The 22,975-nt window shown below is 36.0% G+C and overlaps 2 protein-coding genes across 2 annotated transcripts; one reads left to right on the plus strand and one right to left on the minus strand.

Annotated features, from left to right (window-relative positions):
- Window positions 1–689: 689 nt before the first annotated feature.
- Window positions 690–1,612, minus strand: LOC114537849. The gene has a single exon (XM_028558958.1). The coding sequence runs from the start codon at window positions 1,610–1,612 to the stop codon at window positions 974–976; it is 639 nt and encodes a 212-aa protein (XP_028414759.1). The 3' UTR covers window positions 690–973.
- A 7,680-nt stretch (window positions 1,613–9,292) lies between these two features.
- LOC114537850 (MAM and LDL-receptor class A domain-containing protein 1-like) lies at window positions 9,293–13,087 on the plus strand. The gene is made up of 5 exons (XM_028558959.1): window positions 9,293–9,456; window positions 10,065–10,254; window positions 10,743–10,885; window positions 12,621–12,758; window positions 13,049–13,087. Exons 1-5 carry the CDS (start codon window positions 9,397–9,399, stop codon window positions 13,085–13,087), a joined length of 570 nt encoding a protein of 189 aa, XP_028414760.1. The 5' UTR covers window positions 9,293–9,396.
- The last annotated feature ends 9,888 nt before the right edge of the window (window positions 13,088–22,975 follow it).

Below are 22,975 nucleotides of genomic sequence, written 5' to 3' on the forward strand. Positions count from 1 at the left end.
ATCGAGCTAGTGCCCAGGAAATGGTCTGACTTTTGTTACTTTTCTCATGGATTAACTGTGATTAGCTCTAGGATTATGGTTTGAGTTTTTAGATTAAGAATTATTTCTCACATCTAATATAGTAATCATCTTATCCCATTCTAATACCAATCCTGAAACCATTCACATTATCACATTCAACCTGCCCCAGCAGCTCAAACATTGTACTTATCCTGTCGGTTTTGTTTTTGTGGGATCAGGTTTGAATTTTGAGGTGATTAGGCATAATCAACCATTTTTTTTAACTTATTCAAATTGGAGACTGGGTCTGAAGGCACTAGTGCCCAGGTGCTTTTCACACCCACACATAGCCTGAGTTGCATCCGCTTGTATTATGTAAAATTACACTTCCGTAATACAAGCGGCTGCAACTCAGGCTAACGCACACATACTTATCGAGTAGCATGGGTATATACAAAGCTGATATTACAAATTCCTGACCCCATGGCTTAATAAATCAATCAACCTGTATGTACAGAGTAGCCACCTTCAAAAAAATGCCTGAATTACATGGTATAGGACTATACAACCACCTGTACATTAAAGATTTTTGTTTAACAATTCTTTATAAAATTTCTTTATTTTATTCTATCTTGTACTAATATAATAAAATATATTTTTATAAGCAATCTGTTTTATGCCATAAAATGTTCATTAGGATGGAATAAAGAAGACATCACTGACATGTGTGTATCAGAATGATCCTTGCAATATCAACTCAGTGTTTGGATCATTAAACCATCCTCCTACTGAATTGAAATGAAATTACATGATGTCAGTCATTTGCTTTCTCATTTTATGAGAGAGCAATCATTCAAAATCACTTTTCAGGGGGTTGATATAGTAGTTACCAGCATTATAATAATGGCATCTTTAAAATTTCAATGTGTATGTGACACAAACCATGAAGGTCAAATTAATCATCATAATTTATCTACAATTCATCATCGTTATTCAATTCAAAATGATACGGTTGGAAAACAACAGGTCTTACAAACAGTTTCTGTCTTTCAAAACCAGCTTTCATTTCCAACATATCCTTCCCAATATTAACTATCCTTCCTGTCAGTTCCATGCTTTGTTTCTTCTGAAGCCCTTCAAGGATCTTTGTTGACCGAAACGGCACCTTTGTTATCATCGATAACGAGTGAGTCTTTCCACGAACACTCCGAAGAGAGAAAATTAGAAACAATCTCGAGGTTTTTGCTTGGTTGTCACCATAAGCTGAATTTGTAGTTGCATTCAAGTCAACAATCTCTTGTGGTCTCACTTTTAAGGTTACCCGAGGCGTAACAAGAGAAAGACTGTAGAAAGATTTGCCAAAATGTTTTAAACACGATTCACCCAAATCTTGCAAGATTTCCTCCGCAGTTGTTGCAAGCTTGTACCTTGTTCCTATGTCTTTGTTAACCAAAACAACTGGTGAACATAAATGAACTTTAAAACTTGGGAAGAGTAGAAATGGCAAAAGGATTATCGCAATATATTTATAAGAACCCTTGAAGAATGCTCTAAAATAGAACCAAACTGCGATAATCAGTGCAGCGGTACAAATGGCGTACACGTACGACATTTGAAATTTTTTGATAAACCTGAGAGACTTTCCAGTACATACATAACACCAGGAAAGCTGAAAAGAACAACAAATGCTAGATACTTCCATCTTGAAGGCTCGCTCTCGCTTTTATTTGTTTCTTGTTCAGACTTGTTGCTCTTTTTGCGTTTCATATTTCTTGATACACGATGAGTTATTTGTAAAACAGTCGCTATTAAAAGAGTTTGGTTTTGTCAACTGAAGTTTACGTGTGCCTATTTCAATGGATCTTCTCTAATTATCTACTTGCCCCGAATGCCGTACGGCAATCACCGAAGCGACGACGAGCAGATACAGATAAAAAGATCGGGGAAAAGCTGGCTATCTAGGCCAGTGAATGATTTAGGCCTATTAAAGCCGGTTTTTCACTAGCGATATATTTCGCACATAGCGACATTCTACTTGTTTCAGAGCTCTCAACTGCAAATCATCTGGTACAAATTGCCCAAATACAAAAGAATAAAGTCGCTTCGCGCGAAAAATAACGCAGGTGGAAAACCAGCTTTACTCCGGGCCTCCGGCTACCGTTTTAATAGGTAGGTCGGAGTCTTAAAACTTAAAATGCTAGCGCTATCCTCATGTACATCACAAAGTGGTATAAACGATCATGCACGCAGACGTCACAAAATCACAGATCACAAAATGGTACAAACGATCATGCAGTTAACCGCTATTCCCTACGTGTTCGCAGGCTCAAGTAAAAATGGGTGTCGAATACATATGAATGGAATTTTTTTTACTTTTATCTATCAAACACTACGTAACAATTTGCCTGACTACTCCGCAGTCCCTTAGTTGGAGATTTATAGATCAGTGGATAGTGATATACAGTGAGCCCTATATGGTGAAATATATATATATAATATATATATATATTATATATATATATATATATATATATATATATATTATATATAATATATTAATAATATATATATATATATATGAATGCTTGTGAAACATGTCTGGTATATTATGAACTTGTTGTATTAATGATTTCCTCAGACATAAAATTAACTATTTATTTCACTCAGTGTTAATATCCAAACGTTTCGCCGGTTAAGGCTTCTTCAGTGGAATGGTTAGTCAATATTAAGATCCTAGTGTATATACAGGTATGTATGATTAAAAATTCATAGTTTCTATTATTAACGAGTAATAAACATGCTGTCACGCATTAGTGATAAGTTTTACTTGGGATAAAATTCTATTAAAATTCTATGGGTTAAAAAAAAAAGGTTTCGATATATACAAATCTATATGTTAAAAATCGTTCTATATACAAATTGTTTTCCCGACACAACCGTTCATAATGTCTTCAGATTGGTTTTGTATTTCATCGGCCTCTATATATCTTCCTTCTTCATCATTTCGAATATTTGAACGGTTGTGTTGGGAAAACAATTTGTATATAGAACGATTTTTAACATATAGATTTGTATATATCGAAACCTTTTTTTTTAACCCATAGAATTTTAATAGAATTTTATCCTAAGTAAAACTTATCACTAATGCGTGACTAGCATGTTTATTACTTCTGTTTATAATAGAAATAAGCTATGAATTTTTAATCATACATACCTGTATATACACTAGCATCTGAGGAAATCATTAATACAACAAGTTCATATATATATGTATATTCCTAAGTTTCATCTCTTACAAGCTAGGTGCACTTGTTCAGCTAGCGCATTCATTGGCCAAAAACATGTCATTCACTACAATAATACGTGATGGGAGTTACGCGCGAGCCAAAGAGTTTCTGACTTGAGTGCATGGGCCTACTGGATGACACCTTGTATTTGAAGTTGATTCTATTAATTGCTGTTGGTTTATAGTCCAATATCGCACTTAGAGATGTTGGTAAGCTATATATTAATCCTGTTTTAACAGTGTTATGTTATGTATGATTTAATTGATTTGTGAAGATGTTTTACAGTATTTGTGAAGTCATGCATGTGCGTTGCAACAGATATACCATCTGCTCTTAGTCAATATTTCCTAAGTTTCATCTCTTACAAGCTAGGTGCACTTGTTCAGCTAGCGCATTCATTGGCCAAAAACATGTCATTCACTACAATAATACGTGATGGGAGTTAACGCGCGAGCCTAAGAGTTTCTGACTTGAGTGCATGGGCCTACTGGATGACACCTTGTATTTGAAGTTGACTCTATTAATTGCTGTTGGTTTATAGTCCAATATCGCACTTAGAGATGTTGGTAAGCTATATATTAATCCTGTTTTAACAGTGTTATGTAATGTATGAGTTTAATTGATTTGTGAAGATGTTTTACAGCTGTATTTGTGAAGTCACTAAGACTAAGTAAAACCAAGCGCTAAGTTTAAAATACGTGACCTTAAATATTACCGCAACTCCATAAAATTATGCGATTTGGATGACGATGCTCTATCAGTAGAATCTGTAGGTTAAAAATAGGGGCAAAAACTATGGTAAACGTATGTTAGAGGCTAAAACGAATTTTTTATCAGAAAAGGGTCTTTGTTACTATAGACACAAGTTTAGGATATAGCTTTTGGTTATTGCTGTATTGCTGTGTTTCCCGTAAGGAAATAATTTACGTGGTTGAGAAATAGTACCCAAGAGCTGTTATATTTAGAATTTTCGTAGCTCGTCCCCACCCTGTATTTATACCCAACAGACAGATGATGCGTCAGGACTAAAATTCGTTGAAATACACAAACTATATGCGGATAATTCGTGGTGGCAGATGATCCGTCTGTCTGCCCGTACGCGTGTTTACCCACAGACCGAACTGGAAGACGAACTATATATCTTTGACTTAATTTGCCTGCCCGAGTTCATCTATACGGATAATCCGTTTCCTGTATGAGTTAGGACAATTCTAGTTTTCTAGCCCAAAATTTGATCTTTAATAATTTTGCTCGAATTAATGTGTATTTAATATAATTTTAAAAGATTGTTGGGAGCCCCCTCAAGTACGCAGTATTTCACCTGTTCCTTTGCATTGCAAACATGCAGTCTCTCGACCGTGATGATCCATTCGCTTGTGTCCAATAGAACACAGTTAGCTACTGTTTTATTACGCAGATTGGGACTGAAAACAGAAACGTTACAAACAACGTGATATAAGAATGACGAATAACTTAGCAAGTCCATAAGTTTGGCGCATCCTGCCAGTTTACGCAACAAATTTGCATATAAATAGGCATCTGTAGTTCTTTTTTACTTACTGTATAAAATGTGAAAGCTCAGAAGAATTATATTTAATGGATCACATCGCCTGTGGGGATACTTTTGTTAGATTTTAGGGAGTTTCAGATGACACAACGAATGAACGAACAGCGGGTATACACGGACTACATATACTGTTATTATATACACAAGCGCCAGATATGGGGTATGCTGCAATATCATTGGTTGGCTACTAGACAGATATTAGCTCATATCTGTCTAGTAGAGAAAGTAAACAAAATAGCCGAAAGATTTGGGGAGTTGAGTGAAATAGAAATCCAAGCTTTAGTTGATAATAGTACACCAAAATGCACCGAAAGGGCGACAATAACTGTTGATTAATTAAAGCCGGTTTTCCACTTGCGAGTTTTTTCGAGCGAAGCGATAATTTTCGAGGCGAAATATTGTTTTCCACAGGAGACAAAAAACGCGCGAAATACAAGCATTCTGTTTCATCGGTTGCTGTTTGTAACTCTCACTGTTTACTTCCCATAAACATCGATATCTTCGTACTTCTTCAAAGAAAATTCCTTTGTCAAAATTATCGGCTGTCTGCGGGGTAGATGGTTGGGAAATTGCATTCCTTTCATGAGTAAACTCGTTATTTGAGTTGCTATCGTTAGCAGATAACTCTTCAACCTCCGCCATTTTGACAAATTAATTATGCAAAAACAAAAACACTGAAATCTGATTGGCTGGAGACATTTTTCGCCGCGAAAAAGTAGAAATCATTCGAACTCAAAACTTTCGCCGTGGCGAACAGCTTTCGAATTTTATCGCCATGCATATGTGACGTCATTTGAGAGATGCGCATGCGTGACTTATGCGCATGCGAAAATTATTGCTTCGCGCGAAAAAATTTGCAAGTGGAAAACCGGTTTAAAGCCTATAAAGCGCGCACAGGTGCACTTGAAGCCGGCCTGTCACACATGTCACTCGTGGCAATTGTCGCCAACACTGTCCATGTCTGCGGAGACCAATTTGAGATATTTTGTCATTCGTGTCGTAAAATCAAACATGTTTGATATCTTCCATCACGCGTGACAAATCTGTCCGATGCCTGTGCGCTGAAGAAATGCACGTAAACCATCCAGTAAAGACAGGTTTACGCTAGCAAAGTTTCTGTGCGCACTTTGAAGGGCTTTGAACCCAAGTGGATCGTGTTCAACATTGAACACAGAACTTCGAAGAAACCGCCACTTTGTGGCTTTTGCGAGACTATTGTGGGGGAAATGAGAGCGGTACCTGTGGGGGGAAAGTAAAAAAAATAATTAAAATATCTACTGAAGTTTCATTCATTTCTGCTAATAAAAAAGCGCCTTCCGTTTACGGGCGTCCATGTTTGACCTGTTGTCTGTGCAACCAGAAATACTGTGCTTTGACTTTGGACAGTGTAAATGTCAGCGGTTCTGCTCAAACACTGTGGTCACGCACAATGACGTCACTGTGCGCACAGAAACTTTGCAAGTGAAAACCGGCCTTAACAATATTATGTAAATGCGAACCACTACAATAAAAGAAATTAGGTATGGACATGCAACGAGAGTGATGATAGTGTGATTTTCTGATGACGAACAAATTCTGCTTTTTCTTTTGCTGATACGTCGGCGGAGGAGACGTTTAGCGCTGCCAATCGTGAAATATGGCGAAACGATAAGACAGGTCCATGGGGCTTTCAACAATCTTGCCAAAGAAATAAATGCTGAAGTTTATTAAACCGGTTCTGTAATTTTTTTAGGTCAAAAAGAAGACTCTCCATATTACCTTTATTTTTACTTGTTTCCTCAAAATGGCAATTTCAGTTCCTCAGTCCCCAGGTAGTATTTCACCGAGTAAAAAAGTAAAGAATTCCGTTAGATCGAAAAAACCTACCTATATATAGTATTATAGTATCATTATATTTTCTGTCGTAACACTCTCTTACATCCCAATATATAGAAGGTGTATGAAAAGAAACGGCAAATACTATAATTTGTATGCACGAGATCATACATTAGAATTTAAATAGCTGATGCAACTAATTACGCTTCTTAGATTTAAAAATAATATATTTATGTTATAAAATTGAGATGCCCTAAACCTTCAAAGTTGTTTCAAACGCTGTGTTTCATCCATCTCTAGCGTTTGCAAATTGCACTTCTTATTGCGACTTCGAGGTGGAAAATGAATGTCCATGGGGCAAAGATTTCGAACTGGGTAATTCAAACTGGAAGAGAAATCAAGGTAGTATACAAGGCCTTGGCTTTGCTCGTTATGGACCATATGCAGATCATACCAAAGGTCTAGGTGAGTCATCAAAATCAGAATAATTAAAAAGAAAATTGAAAACGCTAAATACCGGCCAATCTTTAAACAACGTTTTATTTCGTTTGCCTATGTATGCCCCAGATTATCGAAAACTTAATTTTAAAACTTAAGCCCCGTTTACACTACAGTCAATTTATCAGCACGGCACGGCTAAAATTGGTACCCGTACCCATTTTATTAGTGTTCAGGCTACCAAAACAAAGGCCGAGCACAGATGAAATGGGTACGGGTACCTATTTTAGCCGTGCCGTGCCAATAAATCGAGTGTAGTGTAAACGGGGCTTTATATTCCAAATTTTTGCTTGTTGACTCACTGCATTTTCTTCCACCCCAGTGTGTCACCGTACAATAGTGAGATATATGGTATTTTAACACAAATCTGCAATTCTCTATACATTGCTTACTACGATATAAAGTGCGACGAGGATAAATTGTTAATATACTAGAAATACATGCATGCACCAACCCCTCGCCTCTGTTAAACGAAATTAGTTAAGTGTAGGGATGGTAACATGATTGTTAGAAAATTTATGTGGGTTGGGGGTTTTGAAGGGTACATGGTATGTGAGAAATAGAAATTTGAGAAAAGTATGGAAATATTTTTCTGCGCGTGGAAACACTGTAGTCATAGCAACTTGCAACGGCCGTATATTTTTTAAGAATCAAAGTTTACCCTCACATTTTTTGAAAAAATGGCAAAAATACGACAAGATTCCTACCTTTTTCTGGAAGCTAAGTTACTCATCTATAGCCAGTGTTTTGGTAAATTATTTCAATTATTAAATACCATGAAATATAACATCACACGTCTCATACAACTTCCGAAGTTTTATGTTACTCTTCGACTGGTTTTTGCACGGCAATGTTGTTTTGATTTTTTTTTCTTTTTGTCACTATGAAAACGGAATTTATAAATGAAATTACAATGTCGTTTATCAGATAACACATTCAGATTTATAATGAAATACATTTGAGAATATTAAAGTTGTTTTTACCAGAAAATAATTACTTTTTGAAGCTTTGCCGGGTGAAATATGTAAAACCTTCCGACTTCATTATAAACGGTGAATTCGGTCAAAAATTTGGTCTTGTTATTTGTTAAACCGTGTAAAGTCCTGACCTCATTCGAGTTTCCCTTTAATTTAGTAAAAATACATATATTCCATATTTATGAAAATATAAATTCGTAAATTTCATCAAAATTTTGCTAAATGACAGTTATTCATTGACGTTATAAAATACAAATTTTTGTCTCGACCAATCAAGAGCTTAGTAGTTCACGCTGGCGCATGCGCATAATGTAGAAGACCGTCCATGGCGTGAGGTCCATTGCATAATGGCGGACGTCGTAGGTGTAAATATCCGAGCGGAATTAGTACCCTCGCACGGTGCTCCGCACCGGCTCGGGGATAAGTACACTGTACAATGTACTACAACGTACTACAAGATCGAAAAAAACAAATGAAAATAAAATATAATGATATTCATAAAAACCTTAATTGTTTTCAAAAATACACTAGAGACTTTTAAAAAAATATAAGCAAAAAAGATTGGGAAAGGCATTATTAAGATGTTCAAACATTATCGGCCAGAGAACTGTATTCATAATTTTGATGGTGATGGTTGACGGACTATATGTGATGCTAATTCTTTTCCTTCTAAAGTAAAAAAAATATATTAACTATTCGCGACGAGAAGAGTTTATTGTTTTCAGGAGCGTACCTAGCCATAATTAGAGGGGAGGGTTAAGTTATATACTCAGTTCTCCCCGACGGATTTCTATTGTAATTAGCTGTTGCACGTTTACGCCACTGATTGTCATGTTTGTTTGTCCAGTTTGTCCTAATATCCAGCTATTTCGAAACTTTTTTCGTGGGGAAAAGTTGAACGACACTGGTGCGTAGTAAGCCATGCGTCATGACAAAACTCTAGCAGGTTCAAAAGAGAAGTGATAAGTCCCAATCTCAGAAGACCAATACGTGACAATGCGGCTAAAAAACAATTTACAATATATGCAACAATTATAAAGTTCGATTTTTAGTTACCAAAATTTGTGTCGTAGGTGTTGTAAAGAGTGAAAGTCAAGGACCAGGTGCATTGCAATTTCGTGGAGGAAGTTGCATTCATATAAAAAAAGGTCGTTTTCGTGGAAGAAAGCAAAAGAGTGCACAAAAACTTGTAGTATACACGGGCTGTAACGCAGAAAGATTGCAGTTCCTATTGAGGTCAGACGGAATATTGATGCACACCATAAATCAAATGTGTGTTAAACCAATAGGATCAGTAACTGAAGAAGTAACAGTAAGTTGTGTTGCTGCCTTTAAAAAACTTTGTTGTTTCTTTCCATCTTCTTTGTATACTTTATGCATTGCATTGTGCGTTATTTAAAGCTAGTTAAAGCTATACCGGTGAATGGCGAAAACTTGAAAACTTTAAAATATCTTAAAACTTAATTAATATCCACCGAAAATTTGGAATAAAGTATTATATCTACCGGAAATTCGAAACCAGATTTACTGCTATCTTTTTACAGCACAATTCCATACAATCGCTTTAGCTGCAATATAATTTGGTCTATCTAAAAAAAAAAAAAGATAAAACACGTCGATCTGAATATGACGGAAATTTATCGAGTAAACCTTATTCCTTTATATTTAGCATTAATTTACCAAAACGAGGAAGATAATTTTAGGAACTTTTATCCCGATTCTTTCGTTGTTTTAGGTTGAGAATAAATTGCAGATATCTTCATCATTCATGCTATTTAACAAAAAAAATTCTCTGCGATTTTCAAAAATCCGCTTTGCCGCGTAAAAATCCGAGGTCGCTTGGCTAATAAGAGGCAAGAGGCCAGAAAATTTGATAATCACTTTATAAATATTGCTAATTCGTTATATTTGTATTGTTAGCTAGGTGTTTATCAAAATTGCGATAAAAATACAGAAACATGGAGCTGGACAAAGAATAAATCACTTCAGTACAAAAAGGAAATGTGTTTAGGACCAAAGAGTAAACGAGTTCACCCAAATAACAGCGAAGAGCTCGTTCTTAGTTATGATTGTGACCAGCCACAAAATCGTCTCAGATTTATTCAAGACAGTAAGTATTACTGATCTCTTATGCTGTTCTTATGGATGAACCAACCGATGTTCGCATGTAAGAAATTCATTTGACTTATATATCAACCATTCAGGTATTGCTACCTGGTTGAATCAGCACAAAATCAAAGGTTTCTTTAGGATACTCCAATTTTCGTATAGGCTATTCATTTTATAGCTAAAACAGACTTTTTAATACCTTCTAAAGTTATAAATTTTTAAACGACTTTTCCATGGAGGTTAAAATTATGATATTCCAAAACATTGACTTTTTATATATGTAGAGTACTAAATTATTCCTTCCCCACATCAGACATGCATGCATTTAAAAATGGCAAACTATGACAAGCTATGAAATTTGAAAAAACTGTTTTATGGAGATCTTAGCATAATAAAAGCTAGGGAAATTGAAATTTAAACATAAACACTAAAATCGAACGTAAAAGCCACCAACATGAATTTCCAGCATAATAGTGTTTTGGATTACAGCTGGGCCTGGTTGGTACCTGTACATGGGAGGGTCAACGAAATCAGGGGTGAAAAAAGCACGATACATCTCGCCAGTGATCACCAAAGCCAATTCATGCCTTCAATTCTACTTTCATTTGTACGGTAAAAATGTACGACTTAAGGTGGGTAGAATTAAAATACTAATAGCCAATACTATACTTTTTAAGAATTCGCTTATTAGGGAAAATCCTGTATGTCATAGTATGTGTAAGATAGGTAGTATTTAAGAAATAGAAAACATTTTCCGTGTTTCTAAACAGTTATACGAGCCGTAGGGTGAGTTTGTCCACGTTATTTCGAGTTTTGCCAAACTCCCCCAAGTGTTTCTATAGCTGTATAAAAACACAGGGAAAATGTTTTCTTTATAATTTGAATCATAAAGAGATTTTCTACAAATATTATAATTCGATTCAATTACAAATTCTCATTACATTATTTCGCTTGTCAAATTCGGTGGGTTAAGATTCCCGTGTTTCTATACAGTTTTATATTTATATTTATAGTACACGCGTGCTGATTGGTCGAGAAGCGTGTTTCTATTACTGTATAGAAACACGGGAATTTTCCCGCCGAACTTGGCAAGCGAAGCGATGTAATGAGAATTTGTAATTGAATCGAATTATAATATTTGTACAAAATCTTTTTATCGCGTTATATTATAAAAGAAATAGAAAACGTTTTTCCTGTGTTTCTATACAGTTATAGAAACACTTGTGGGAGTTTGGGAGAACTCGAAATAACGTGGAAAAACTCGCCCTACGGGCTCGTTTTCCCACTGATTATTTCTCGTTCTCCCAAACTCCCACGCGTGTTTCTATAACTGTATAGAAACACGGAAAATGTTTTCTATTTCTTAAATAGAAAGACGCTTCTCGACCAATCAGCACGCGCGTACTATAAATGTTATAATACAAATAAGAATGTGACGTAGTGCGATATCTTCCGAGGACTAAAAAAATCGTGATCGGTCGGGAGTTATTATCCGCCACCGTTTAGCAGTTTGTGGATATTCGCGATTTTTCAGTCAAAACAATACCGCTTATTTTCGTAAAATATAAAAACAATTAAACATCTAACAAATGGTTTTGCGCTAAATGAAGGGGCAAATGTCTATTTTGAGCTGGAAATACAAGTAGAAAAGATCCGTTTGATGTGCGTTTTCCGTTCAAGTATTTTGTCAGCAAAAACGCTAAAATATTTCAAAAGTTGCATGACATCATATTGCGCTTTGTAAAACGACATTTTGGGCAATATTTTCCATATCTTTCTTGTATTATTGAAAAAATTGCACCTTAATTGTTTTGTGAAAAATGCACAAAATTTGAACAAGTGAAGATCGGTGTCTAGTTTGTTTAGTCGTATAATTATATGTGCTATTAGGGTGCAGTTTATTTGTTATTACACCATCGCTTTGCTTAGAAAAGATTTCTGAAAGGGTAAATTTGAATTTTGAATTTTGAAAAAATGAAACCAATATTGAAGACTACATAAATGTTAGAAAAATGGCGTCGGCGACAACATTGCCACGAAAAACAAAATGACAAAGTTTGCCTTCTCCCCCACTTTTTGTCCTTAAGGTTTTGTTTTGTTCTTGCTCGACTTGCTATGTTGCTTGTATGGATCTCTGATCTAATTTTGATTGGGACGATAACGCCTTTTTCTGGTTCATATTTTATGTTGCAATAGCTGGATCCATAGTAGAGACGGATCATTCGTATGGACCAATGAAACTTAGCGACTGAAGCAAAACCTTTCTCGCTTTCCTTCCACAAGTTCGACTTAAAAGATGATTCATCCGAAGACTATAATTAAACCAGGTTGTTGCTAATGTGTTCCTAAATATCCTTCGAATTGTAGGTGTACGTGAAGTCTGGAGAAAAAGTTTTATATCCGGAGCATAGGTACCGCGAATACCCCAAAAGCTACCGCAAATACCCCAAAAGAGAGTGGTATAAAGCAATGATGGCTATAAAGAATCAAAGTGCTGCTTATCAGGTAAGTGTTCATCCAATCAGAATATTATTAAATCGAATTAACGTTTTTAAAAGTTCAACTAGTTAGAACAACAGCAGCTTTCTGCTATAGCTTTTAGTCTATTATTTAACATGGCTTTACTTGGGTTTGACGTGCAATACTTCTTGATGAAGTAACAAGTTCCAGGGGCCGGTTGCATGTATACGAAGGCTTGATATATATAGCGCTATCCACCGGATGGTGTTTTTTTCAATCGTTTTGAAATCGCCCGTTATTTGCTATAACTTTGATTAAATCTTTGTATTCCTAAGTCAAGAATCCATCTTAATCTTTGTTGGTTGAAAAGATGAAATTTTATTGCTTTTCGAGCATTTTTAAAACGGTTGAAAATATCCTGTGGATAGCGCTATCCAGCCTTCGTACAACCAGCCGCAGTTGTTTTGGGTAGTCGATGATGTGAGTGTTTTCAGAACAAGTTCTGTCAGTTCTTTTTTGCCTTAGAGTTTAATTAAATCAGTGCATGGCAATTATATAACAGGAGTTTAGATGTTTGTTGATAGCGCTATCTTCGTCTTTCACTGTAGGTTTGTGGACACTAATGTAGGTTTATGGACATGTAAACTCGTATCGACAATGTTGGATTCCGCTATTCACCGGATGGTGGTCTTTTCAATCGCTTTGAAATAGCCTGTTGTATGCTACAACTTTTATTAAATCTTGGTATTCCTAAATCAAGGATCCTCTTTAATGATTGTTTGTTCCAAAGATGAAATTTTATCGCTTTTCGAGCATCTTTAGAACGGTCGAAAAAACACTATCCGGATTTCATACAACTGGCCCTTGTTATACTACCACTGATTTAAACTCCAAATCTAACAAAGAACTAACAGAACTTGTTCTGACAAACACTAAAATCATCGCGAATATTTAAACAACTACAACTTGTTACTTTATAAAGAGCGACGCAAATCCATGCATGCTAAATAATAGACTAAAGGCTAGCAAATAGCTGCAGTTGTTTAACTGATACCGCTGAACAGAAGAACAGCGATTAAAAATTGAACTCGTTAAACAAAATTCGTTCCAATTGTTCACGCTTGCTATGCCTATGCACGCATACTTCGAATTGTACGCGCTTTATATAGTTAAATTGCGCAAAACCTTGTAAAAAATTCTGCTAAAGATGAATCGATCTTGATTCGAAATATGCACAATAAAATTGTATAAACTATATGCCAACATTCCTTTGGAATTCTATTATCAGAAAAGATCGTAAAACGCGAGGTGGTGGAGTTTTGCTGGGAATCAAGACCGCAATGTTTAACTCTGTGCGTGAAATCAAACACAATCATGACCTCGAAATTGCTATGGCTGAAGTAACAACTGCAAAAGACATAAAAATGCTTATTTGCTCATGTTACCGTCCACCAGATGCTGACAAAACTTGGATCGATAAATTTGAAACTTTTCTCCATGATGTTTGCACACGTCATTCAAAAATTGTAATTGCAGGCGATTTCAATTTCGCGCGCGCAGGCTGGAACTCGCGAGATAATTACACTGACGTTAATGAGAATCCATTTACGAAATTATTAAACGACTTTTTCTTGGAACAAATGAATAGATCTCCTACCAGAGGCGAAAACATTCTCGATCTTGTTATTACCACTGATCCCGACCGTGTGAAGATAATCGAAGTCTTGAAACCAAGTGATTCAGACATTTCCACCGACCACAATGCTATCATTTTCGATCTCTTCCTCTCATACAATCCTTTCCCTAAGTTAAAACGAACGGTGTTTGATTACCGACGCAGTGACTTCGATGGTCTTCGAAGGCATCTTCAAACCCTCGATCTCAGTCATCACATATCAGAGAATGGCGATATCAACCAGGATTGGATGGCGTGGAAAAATGCGTTTTTGGAAGCGGTATCGAAATTTGTGCCAACAAAAACACTCCGAGATCGAAACCATCTCCCTTGGATGAACAGCACGATACTTCATTACATCAAAAAGAAAAACTCCATTAGAACAAGGATTAAAAGATCCTGCCATCCAAGTGATCACCTCAAGAAAAGGTTTCGAGAGCTCCGCACGACAATCAAAAGAATGTTGCGTGATGGTCGCTTGGACTATATCAACTCCATATGTTCTTCTCGAGAGTACAATCCAAAACGTTTCTGGTCGTTTTTCAAGATTAAGTCGAAAGTTTCCAATATTCCATTAAAAGTCTCGGCAAAACTAGCGAAAATCAAAAGAATGTATTTCGATAATAACGCTGAGATTGCAAACACTTTTAACGAATACTTCGCATCGATCTTCACTAGCGACACCGCCAACGACTTCAATCCAGAACAGCATCCGGAACCGGACATTATTCTCGAAGACATTACTCTGACTAACGACGAGGTGTCAACGGTGTTAACTAAGTTGAATAACAATAAAGCTCAAGGTCCGGACGGAATCCCAGCACGATTGTTGACGGAAACCTCATTCCAAATCACTGCTTCACTATGCGCACTCTTCAACAAATCCCTACGTTGTGGTGTCCTTCCTGACGAGTGGAAGTTAGCAAATGTCGTGCCTGTATTTAAACGCGGTGAAAAATCGTACGTAGAAAACTACCGTCCAATTTCGTTGCTTCCTCTTGTCTCCAAAGTCCTCGAACGTTGCGTGTTCCACAACATCGAACATCACGTTTTTCAACAAATCAACCCTTGTCAACACGGTTTTGTCCGACGAAAGTCATGCGTGACCCAACTAATTGAAGTATTCGAAGAGATAGGCCGTAAATTAGACCATGGTAAGCAAATAGACGTAATCTACTTGGACATGTCGAAGGCATTCGATAAAGTAAGTCACGATCAGCTCTTGCACCGATTGCGCGAGTTCGGGTTTCGAGGTAACATTCTAAACTGGTTTTCATCTTATCTCAACAATCGTTATCAACAGACAGCAGTTGGTGGAGCAATATCAAGACCATTACCGGTGACATCTGGAGTCCCACAAGGCTCGATTCTCGGTCCACTACTGTTTCTCTTGTACGAAAACCACCTGTCGGAAAGCGTGGACAAATCTAGCATTGCAACCTTTGCAGACGACACAAAGATTTTTAGAACAGTCGACAATATGTGTGATGCATCCTCGCTTCAAGACGATCTAACAAATTTTAAAGAACTTTCTAGTAACGTTAACCTGATATTAAACGCTGAAAAATGTAAAGTTTTGCGAATAACCCGAAAACATCAGAAAATAGAATATCCCTACAAACTACATGATACCGTCCTAGAAAGCACCGATCAAGAGCGTGATTTAGGAGTATGGACTTCTTCCAATTTGACTTGGTCCAAACATGTTGAATACCAATGTGCTCAATCAACGAGAATGCTCGGATACGTTAGGAGGTCTACACTGGATATAAAATCTATCTTGGTTCGTCGTACTCTATATTTGTCTCTTGTACGTTCAAAGCTATGCTATGCATCTCAAGTCTGGGCGCCACAAACTGTGGAACTGATTAAACGGACGGAGAGAATTCAGAGGCGCGCGAGCAAGTATATCTTGGATCTACCATTTATCTGCGACATTACCTACAGTAGGCGACTCGAAATGTTAGACCTTATTCCACTCTGCTATTGGCACGAATTTTTGGATCTAGTGTTCTACTTTAAATGCATCAATGGGATGATAAAAGTTAAAGATAGTGTTCTACCATCAATTCAGAACCGGGAGAGATCAACACGATCAGCCAACCCCGCGTGTTTGACGTTCATCACACCAAAGTGCAAGACTGTAACATTCCAGAAGTCATTCTTTTCTAGGTGCGCAAGAGTATGGAATGTTCTTCCAAAAGGGCTGACAACGAAGAACATAAGCCTTTGTCGATTCAAAAACGATCTTTATAACTATTACCATTCTGCCTTGAATATATATGACGCCGAAAATCCTAGAACTTGGAAGTCTGTTTGTTTGTCTTGTAACGCGTCCCGTAATTTGTCTAATTCTAACTCATGCTGCTATTAATTCAAATGTGTGTCCTTGTGTTCGTTATGTCCAGCATTGTTACACGTAAATTTCCTTAAAGGTGGATCTTCCTGTGGGATGTGAGCAGTCATTTTACTCTCGGAGTACAATTCTATACTGCTCCTATCACGAGGAAGATTTTCCTAAGTGTGAACTATATATTGTGTGGAGATTGTATGATGTCTGTTTTATTTGTTTTGAAAGGGCTGCTGTAATTGGCGTGAGCTGTAGCAATACCCTGCCTCGATTATTGTGAATATTCATGCATTTGTATTGATTTTGTGCTGTTCGTGTTTGTAATATTGTATGTTGTATTCAAATGGCAAAGCATAATAAATAAATAAATAAATAAATAAATGAATTACTTTAATTCTATAATTATTTACTGAAACTATCTGCTGGTAAAGGATTCAGTTCTTTTCAACTTCACGAAACTTACCTATGAAATAACTAACTTATGAAATCACGTAAATATAATACCTCAATTATACTAAACACATAAAAAATATCATAAACTATAGCTATATATATAATATCTGATAATTTTGCGAACTTCTTACACGTAAGAAATAAGATTAACAGCTGCTTTAGGCATTACAAAATACAGCAATATTTTTATCATAGTTTTAGATCAAAACTTTTTTACACGATGCAGGATGACAGTTTTCTATGTATTCGTTATTATTTTGAATATTTTTACCTGATCCTATTGGCTAAAATGTGTTAACCTATATTTTTGGTTCAACTTTGTTACCTTGTAATTGTAGTTCGTTATCCAGGGTGAATTATTTGGCAATGCATATGGTTATATTGCCATTGATGACATCTGTCTCAGTATGGATTCGTGCAATGATATATACGCACTGTCTTTAAAAAAGGTAAATTTAAATGCAGGATGAATACAGGGTGTATCAAAAAACTGCAAATACCGTAATTTGTATGCAGGAGATTATACATTAGAATTCCAATAAAGAATGGGAAAATCCAAACTTACTAACTTTTTAAAATATCTGAACTTCTAAATCTATCTATATAAAGTAATGTATATATATATATATATATATATATATATATATATATATATATATATATATATATATATATATATATATAGTCTATTTGATATAAATTCTTGTTTTTGTTATATATTAGGATATTAGTTGTGGTTCAAGTAGCCGATTGTAAATTACCTTGATAAAGTGAGATTTGCAATTGTACTATGTAAAAACAAAAGTCAAATAAAGTTTTCATTATTATAATACAACTGCGGCCGCAGATGAAAGTTTATAGAATGACCCAACGGCCATCCAAAACTTGTCTTAGTGTTTTCGGAGATCATTAGATTTTAGTAATTGCATGTATAGATTTCACTAAGTCCTTATTCCTAATAATATTTAGAGAAACAAAAGCCAGATACCTCAAACAAGATGATTATTATATCATCGTATGTAATGGGTGGATGTCTGTTGATCACCATCGGGCTGATTATCTATCTATTGGTAAAGTTGAAAAGACAAGATCGGGATCGAAGATTATCAAATCCGGTCAATATTACACCAGAAGGAATTGTAAATTTATCATGTGAAGTTGATAAGGTATACATTATTTGTGGTCGTAGATTCCTGGTACTACTCAGAAAGACTCACTTGAAAAAAAACAAAGAACTACCTCAACCGTACGCAATAACTTTTGGTTCATACGTTATCCCCGTTATCCCCAGTGGCGTCGCCAGCTTGATAAGTGGGGAGGGAGGGATTTAACATATATTCGTGTTTTACATTATTTCAAATTGATTGTTTAAACGGTCTGTGAACATGAATATATGAATATGTCGACACCACTTATCGATGCTGGCGACGCCACTGTCCCCGAAACGTTTCAAATGAGGTTTTCAAGGCTTCTCTACCATTGAAAGCAGGTGCAATTAAATTATTGTGCGCGTATGGCAACATTTGACTGAAATCAATCAGAATTAAATTTATAATTGTTTTAACGTTATTGTCCCCGACACGTTTTAAATGAGGTTTTCAAGGCTTCTCTACCATTGAAAGCAGGTGTAATTAAATTATGTGCGCGCGAGGGCTACTTTATAGCGTATGGCAACATTTGACTGAAATCAATCAGAATTAAATTTATAATTGTTTTAACGTTATTGATATATATGATATATAAACCTTCTATTTAGAAATCAGAACCTCCTATTTAGACATCCTCCTGCCCAAAGACTATTAGTGGCTCCCTTGGAGTAGGTTGAATCTTTATTTGCACAAGGTGTAGATAACGCGAAACACCATGCTGCCACAAATATGGCATTGCAATGGTGAATGGCTGGATTGCACTTCGAAAAGACGAAAAACATTTTGAGTAGTGACTAATAAGTACACGCATGTAGCTACATTTGTTAAACTTTGTTAAAACACAGTGAAATGCGGGAATATTGCATTTTTTTCGTAATTATATTTTCTTTTGTATCGTAATTGTTTCGAGTGTTATCTTGCATCTTCGAATTTATCCACTGCATGGATAGTGGATTTAAATTCCTTCCGGACCTTAATAAATAAAGTTCGTGGAACGCAAATCACGCATGCGTTGGATAAAACTTCGCTTCACACTCCGGCTCTCAGTGGATAGCGATTTATCAACCCTTCGAACAACCGTCCCCTGCATTTGCTAGATTTTATTCCTATTGTTTTAAGTTATTACCTCCTCCAAGGAGTCATATATTCCTATCAAATTTTCCAAATGCATTTCGTATCAGGATATAGGAAAAAATTCGAATTTGGTTAAAAATTGAACGCCAATTTACCAAAAATTTGTTTCTCTTTTTGTTGTCCGACCTGATTCGCTACCCTTGCTCCTATATATTACTGCATTCCGTTTGCAAGAGGAACTGATTTGCACGTTCATGAGAAAAGGAGTGATATAAGAGTGTTATACTGGTTTGTGCATGTCATGCAATTTTGGTCATGACATATACTCTCTTTTGCCTTGTTAAAACAGGACGCTTGGCCAGGAAATTCAGGTATTGAAACCACTGTGGAGCCGAAAGATGTAATACCATTGTCAGAAATCTACGAAAATCCCGGAAAATTTCGCACTACTGAGTTTCATACAAACTGCTTTGAAAGTGATTCTGAAACAGATGATATCACGGATGAATATATTATACCTACTGCTGGTACGGATTCTAAAACAGATGATATCACGGATGAATATATTATACCTATTGCTGGTACGGATTCGATAACAGATGATGTCACGGTTGAATATGTTATACCTATTGCTGGTACGGATTCGATAACAGATGATGTCACGGTTTAATATGTTTTACCTATTGCTGGTATGGATTCAATCTATAACAGATGATTGTCATAAAAGTTGCGTAAAAGTAAAATAGTTGTTATTGCCAAGTAGAATGTTACGTTAGATTGTTTGTTTTGTGAAATAGTTGTTATTGACTTATTGCCAAGTAGAATGTTATGTTAAACTTGTTTGTTAAGTAAAAGATTGTTTTTGCCAAGATTATGTTGGAACAGACGATGGACCTATGACAAGATAACGCAAAAATGCTCCCTTGTGGGCGAAAGAGAACGGAACTGCAAATTGTATGTGCCAAAAGGGAGTCACCATGCAGTTGTTATAAATAGAGAGCTAAATTGCATGAGAGAGAGATTGAGATTGTGATTGTGAGTAGATTGTCAATAGATTGTGAACTGATCGTGAATAGATTGTTAATTGTTAGAACCGAAAATTGAATGTAATAAGATAGAGAATTAAACGTGAATAAACGAAAAGACGAAAGATACAGTCCCTTGAATTGGGAACCAGCGTGTGCGAGCTTCCCTGAACGCGATTGTGGGCAAAGTTCGCGAAATGTAAGTTGTGACCCAATATGAATTTTTGTTTCAATGATTGCTGCCACGCATTTTCCATGGAAGCCTTAAGGGTATTTTCGTTTCAATAAACTCCGCGAAGTTTTCATGATTTTCATCAACAATTGCGCCGGTATTGTTTGTCTAAATCTGCCTAAAATTTTTCTTCACAAGCTACGGTTAGCATTATTAGTGCATTTTTTCTTCCGACATTAATTATAATTTATAAGTATTTTTCCGACTTCTGCAAGTGTATGCAATGCAATAAGTCGTTAAATAATAGTAAATATAAATGAAGATTTATTACAATACATGCATGTTTGATATGTATTTCGGTCAGACCATACAAAAGTGATGTTCATGCATCAGTGCAAAACTGGTATTTGATAATTATTTTCGTAAACATTTCGAACATCACGCTAAATTTTTGTACATTTTTATTTTCAATATTTGCTTGTCTAATGTTGCATATTATAGATCACTTTTCTATGGTTGGTCCCATTTATTTAAGGGTAGAATTCTGATCGTTTATTCAGAAGCATTGTTGAACTGCAGGTCAAAGCACTTATGGATCATCTACGCCATGCAGTTATTACTACGGGGAGAAAGCTAACGCATGGTAACGACTAATGAGTTTTCAAGAAGGTATATATTTATTAAAACAGTGAGATTTTGATTATTGTTGATTTGATCTTAAAGATTAAACCGTTCAAATTTGTACGAGAATACGTGAACAGCGTAAGTCAGAATAAAGGCTAGGGAAAAGCCTATTTCTTAGGCCAGACGAAAGAAATAATTCAGTTGCCTTTTTATATTCTTTAAACTAGATAGAATAACTAACAAAATGAAACAAAGTGTCCATTGTTACTGAAAAAATCTGTCAGGTATTGCCATGTATTTGTAATGTCAGTACATGAACACTTACACCGTTATCAAACTAGGCTTTTTCAACAGTTAGTAATGCTAACTATGCTAAATTACGATTTTCTTTTACCTTTTGTGGACAGCGTTTTTAAATCAACCCAACAAGAACATTCCCTTAGGGCACCCAAATCAAAGAATACAACAGCATTAAAATGTTTATTTAGAAAACTACAAAGCAAAGCCTTTGAAGGAATAGTTTACAAGTAGTTAATGACAAATATTCGCCTCAAGCTTTTTTAAAATTTGGCTTATTTGTTTATTTTTATTACAACAATACAGTCAAGTGCAGAGTGATTATTTGAAAACCTTGAGTCAAGAGGAACCGGAGTACTCGTTAACCTCATGAACAAAAACTTTAAACACACGATTCCCGTAGGGCACATCACTGCTGAAACAATGACATTACATTCATATCATCTTCAGAATTAACTTGGGCTGCTTGTCAGATTTCGTCCTGGAAGACTAGCATGGCAGCAACAGAGATCGTGAAAAGGGAATAAGATGCCATACACCAGTACAAATATGATCAGTTTAAAAAGAATATTTATTTAAATTAAGTTAAAATGCCGGTTATCTCAGTGTACGTGCGCTGGTTCTTAGTAGAAGGAAGCACCTTCACAGTAGGTGCAGGAAGTAAGGTAAGGATTTAACAGCTCGCATCATTTTGTTGCCAAGGAATCTCCAGCATCACTTTATAGCCATTAGCATTGTCTCTTCGTTCGCATTGATATACAACCATGGCGTCCTAATCTTGAGAATTAGCCAAATGATACGGATGAGGTGGTGATTAAGAGAACATCTTGAACTCTTGAAGAACACTTATTGCATTTTCATGTGGCTGTATCACGCGTCTTTCAAAATCAGTAAAGTGCTCATCGACTACCCGTCAAATGAAATTATAGTCTAAAGACGAAGCTTTGCATGCTTTAATTGGAAAACATGCAGTTCATTGCGACAAAAAGCAGTGTTCCGGGAATTGAACCCAGTAACCGTGTGTACAAGTCAGCTTCCATTAGACCATTATGTTTTTTATTCTGAGGGCATTTACGTCAGACGTTAAAAAGTCTACTGGGTTGCGAAAACATTCTCCATTTTTTATCCAGTATAATGGGATATAAATAGTCAACAGAAATGTTTAGCGTTCATGCAATTTTACTCGTGAAAAGTTCATATTTCGTATGGAACACCAACCGTAAACGCGGCTCCGAACACACGGACACTGTTTTTTTACGAGGGAAACCAGAGTGCCTGGAGAAAAACCCTCACCGAAAGCCGGAAATCAAACACAGAGTACACAAGTTTGAGATTTTATTAAAACAAAGTCATGTATTACAACAAAGTGTGTGTGCGAGTTTTAAGATATTGAAATCAAGAGAGAGGAGACGGACAATTTTGGCCCTATTTTTATTAATACTTC

Source organism: Dendronephthya gigantea, unplaced genomic scaffold (genome assembly GCF_004324835.1).
Source record: "Dendronephthya gigantea isolate DGI-Jeju-01 unplaced genomic scaffold, DenGig_1.0 000166F, whole genome shotgun sequence".
Classification (NCBI taxonomy): domain Eukaryota; kingdom Metazoa; phylum Cnidaria; class Anthozoa; order Malacalcyonacea; family Nephtheidae; genus Dendronephthya; species Dendronephthya gigantea.

Coding starts and splice junctions, on each gene's coding strand:
- LOC114537849 (XM_028558958.1), bottom strand. CDS start 1,612: ATGTCGTACGTGTACGCCATTTGTACCGCTGCACTGATTATCGCAGTT.
- LOC114537850 (XM_028558959.1), top strand. CDS start 9,397: ATGCACACCATAAATCAAATGTGTGTTAAACCAATAGGATCAGTAACT. Junction 9,457..10,064: donor CAGTAACTGAAGAAGTAACA/GTAAGTTGTGTT, acceptor TTGTATTGTTAG/CTAGGTGTTTATCAAAATTG. Junction 10,886..12,620: donor GTAAAAATGTACGACTTAAG/GTGGGTAGAATT, acceptor TTCGAATTGTAG/GTGTACGTGAAGTCTGGAGA.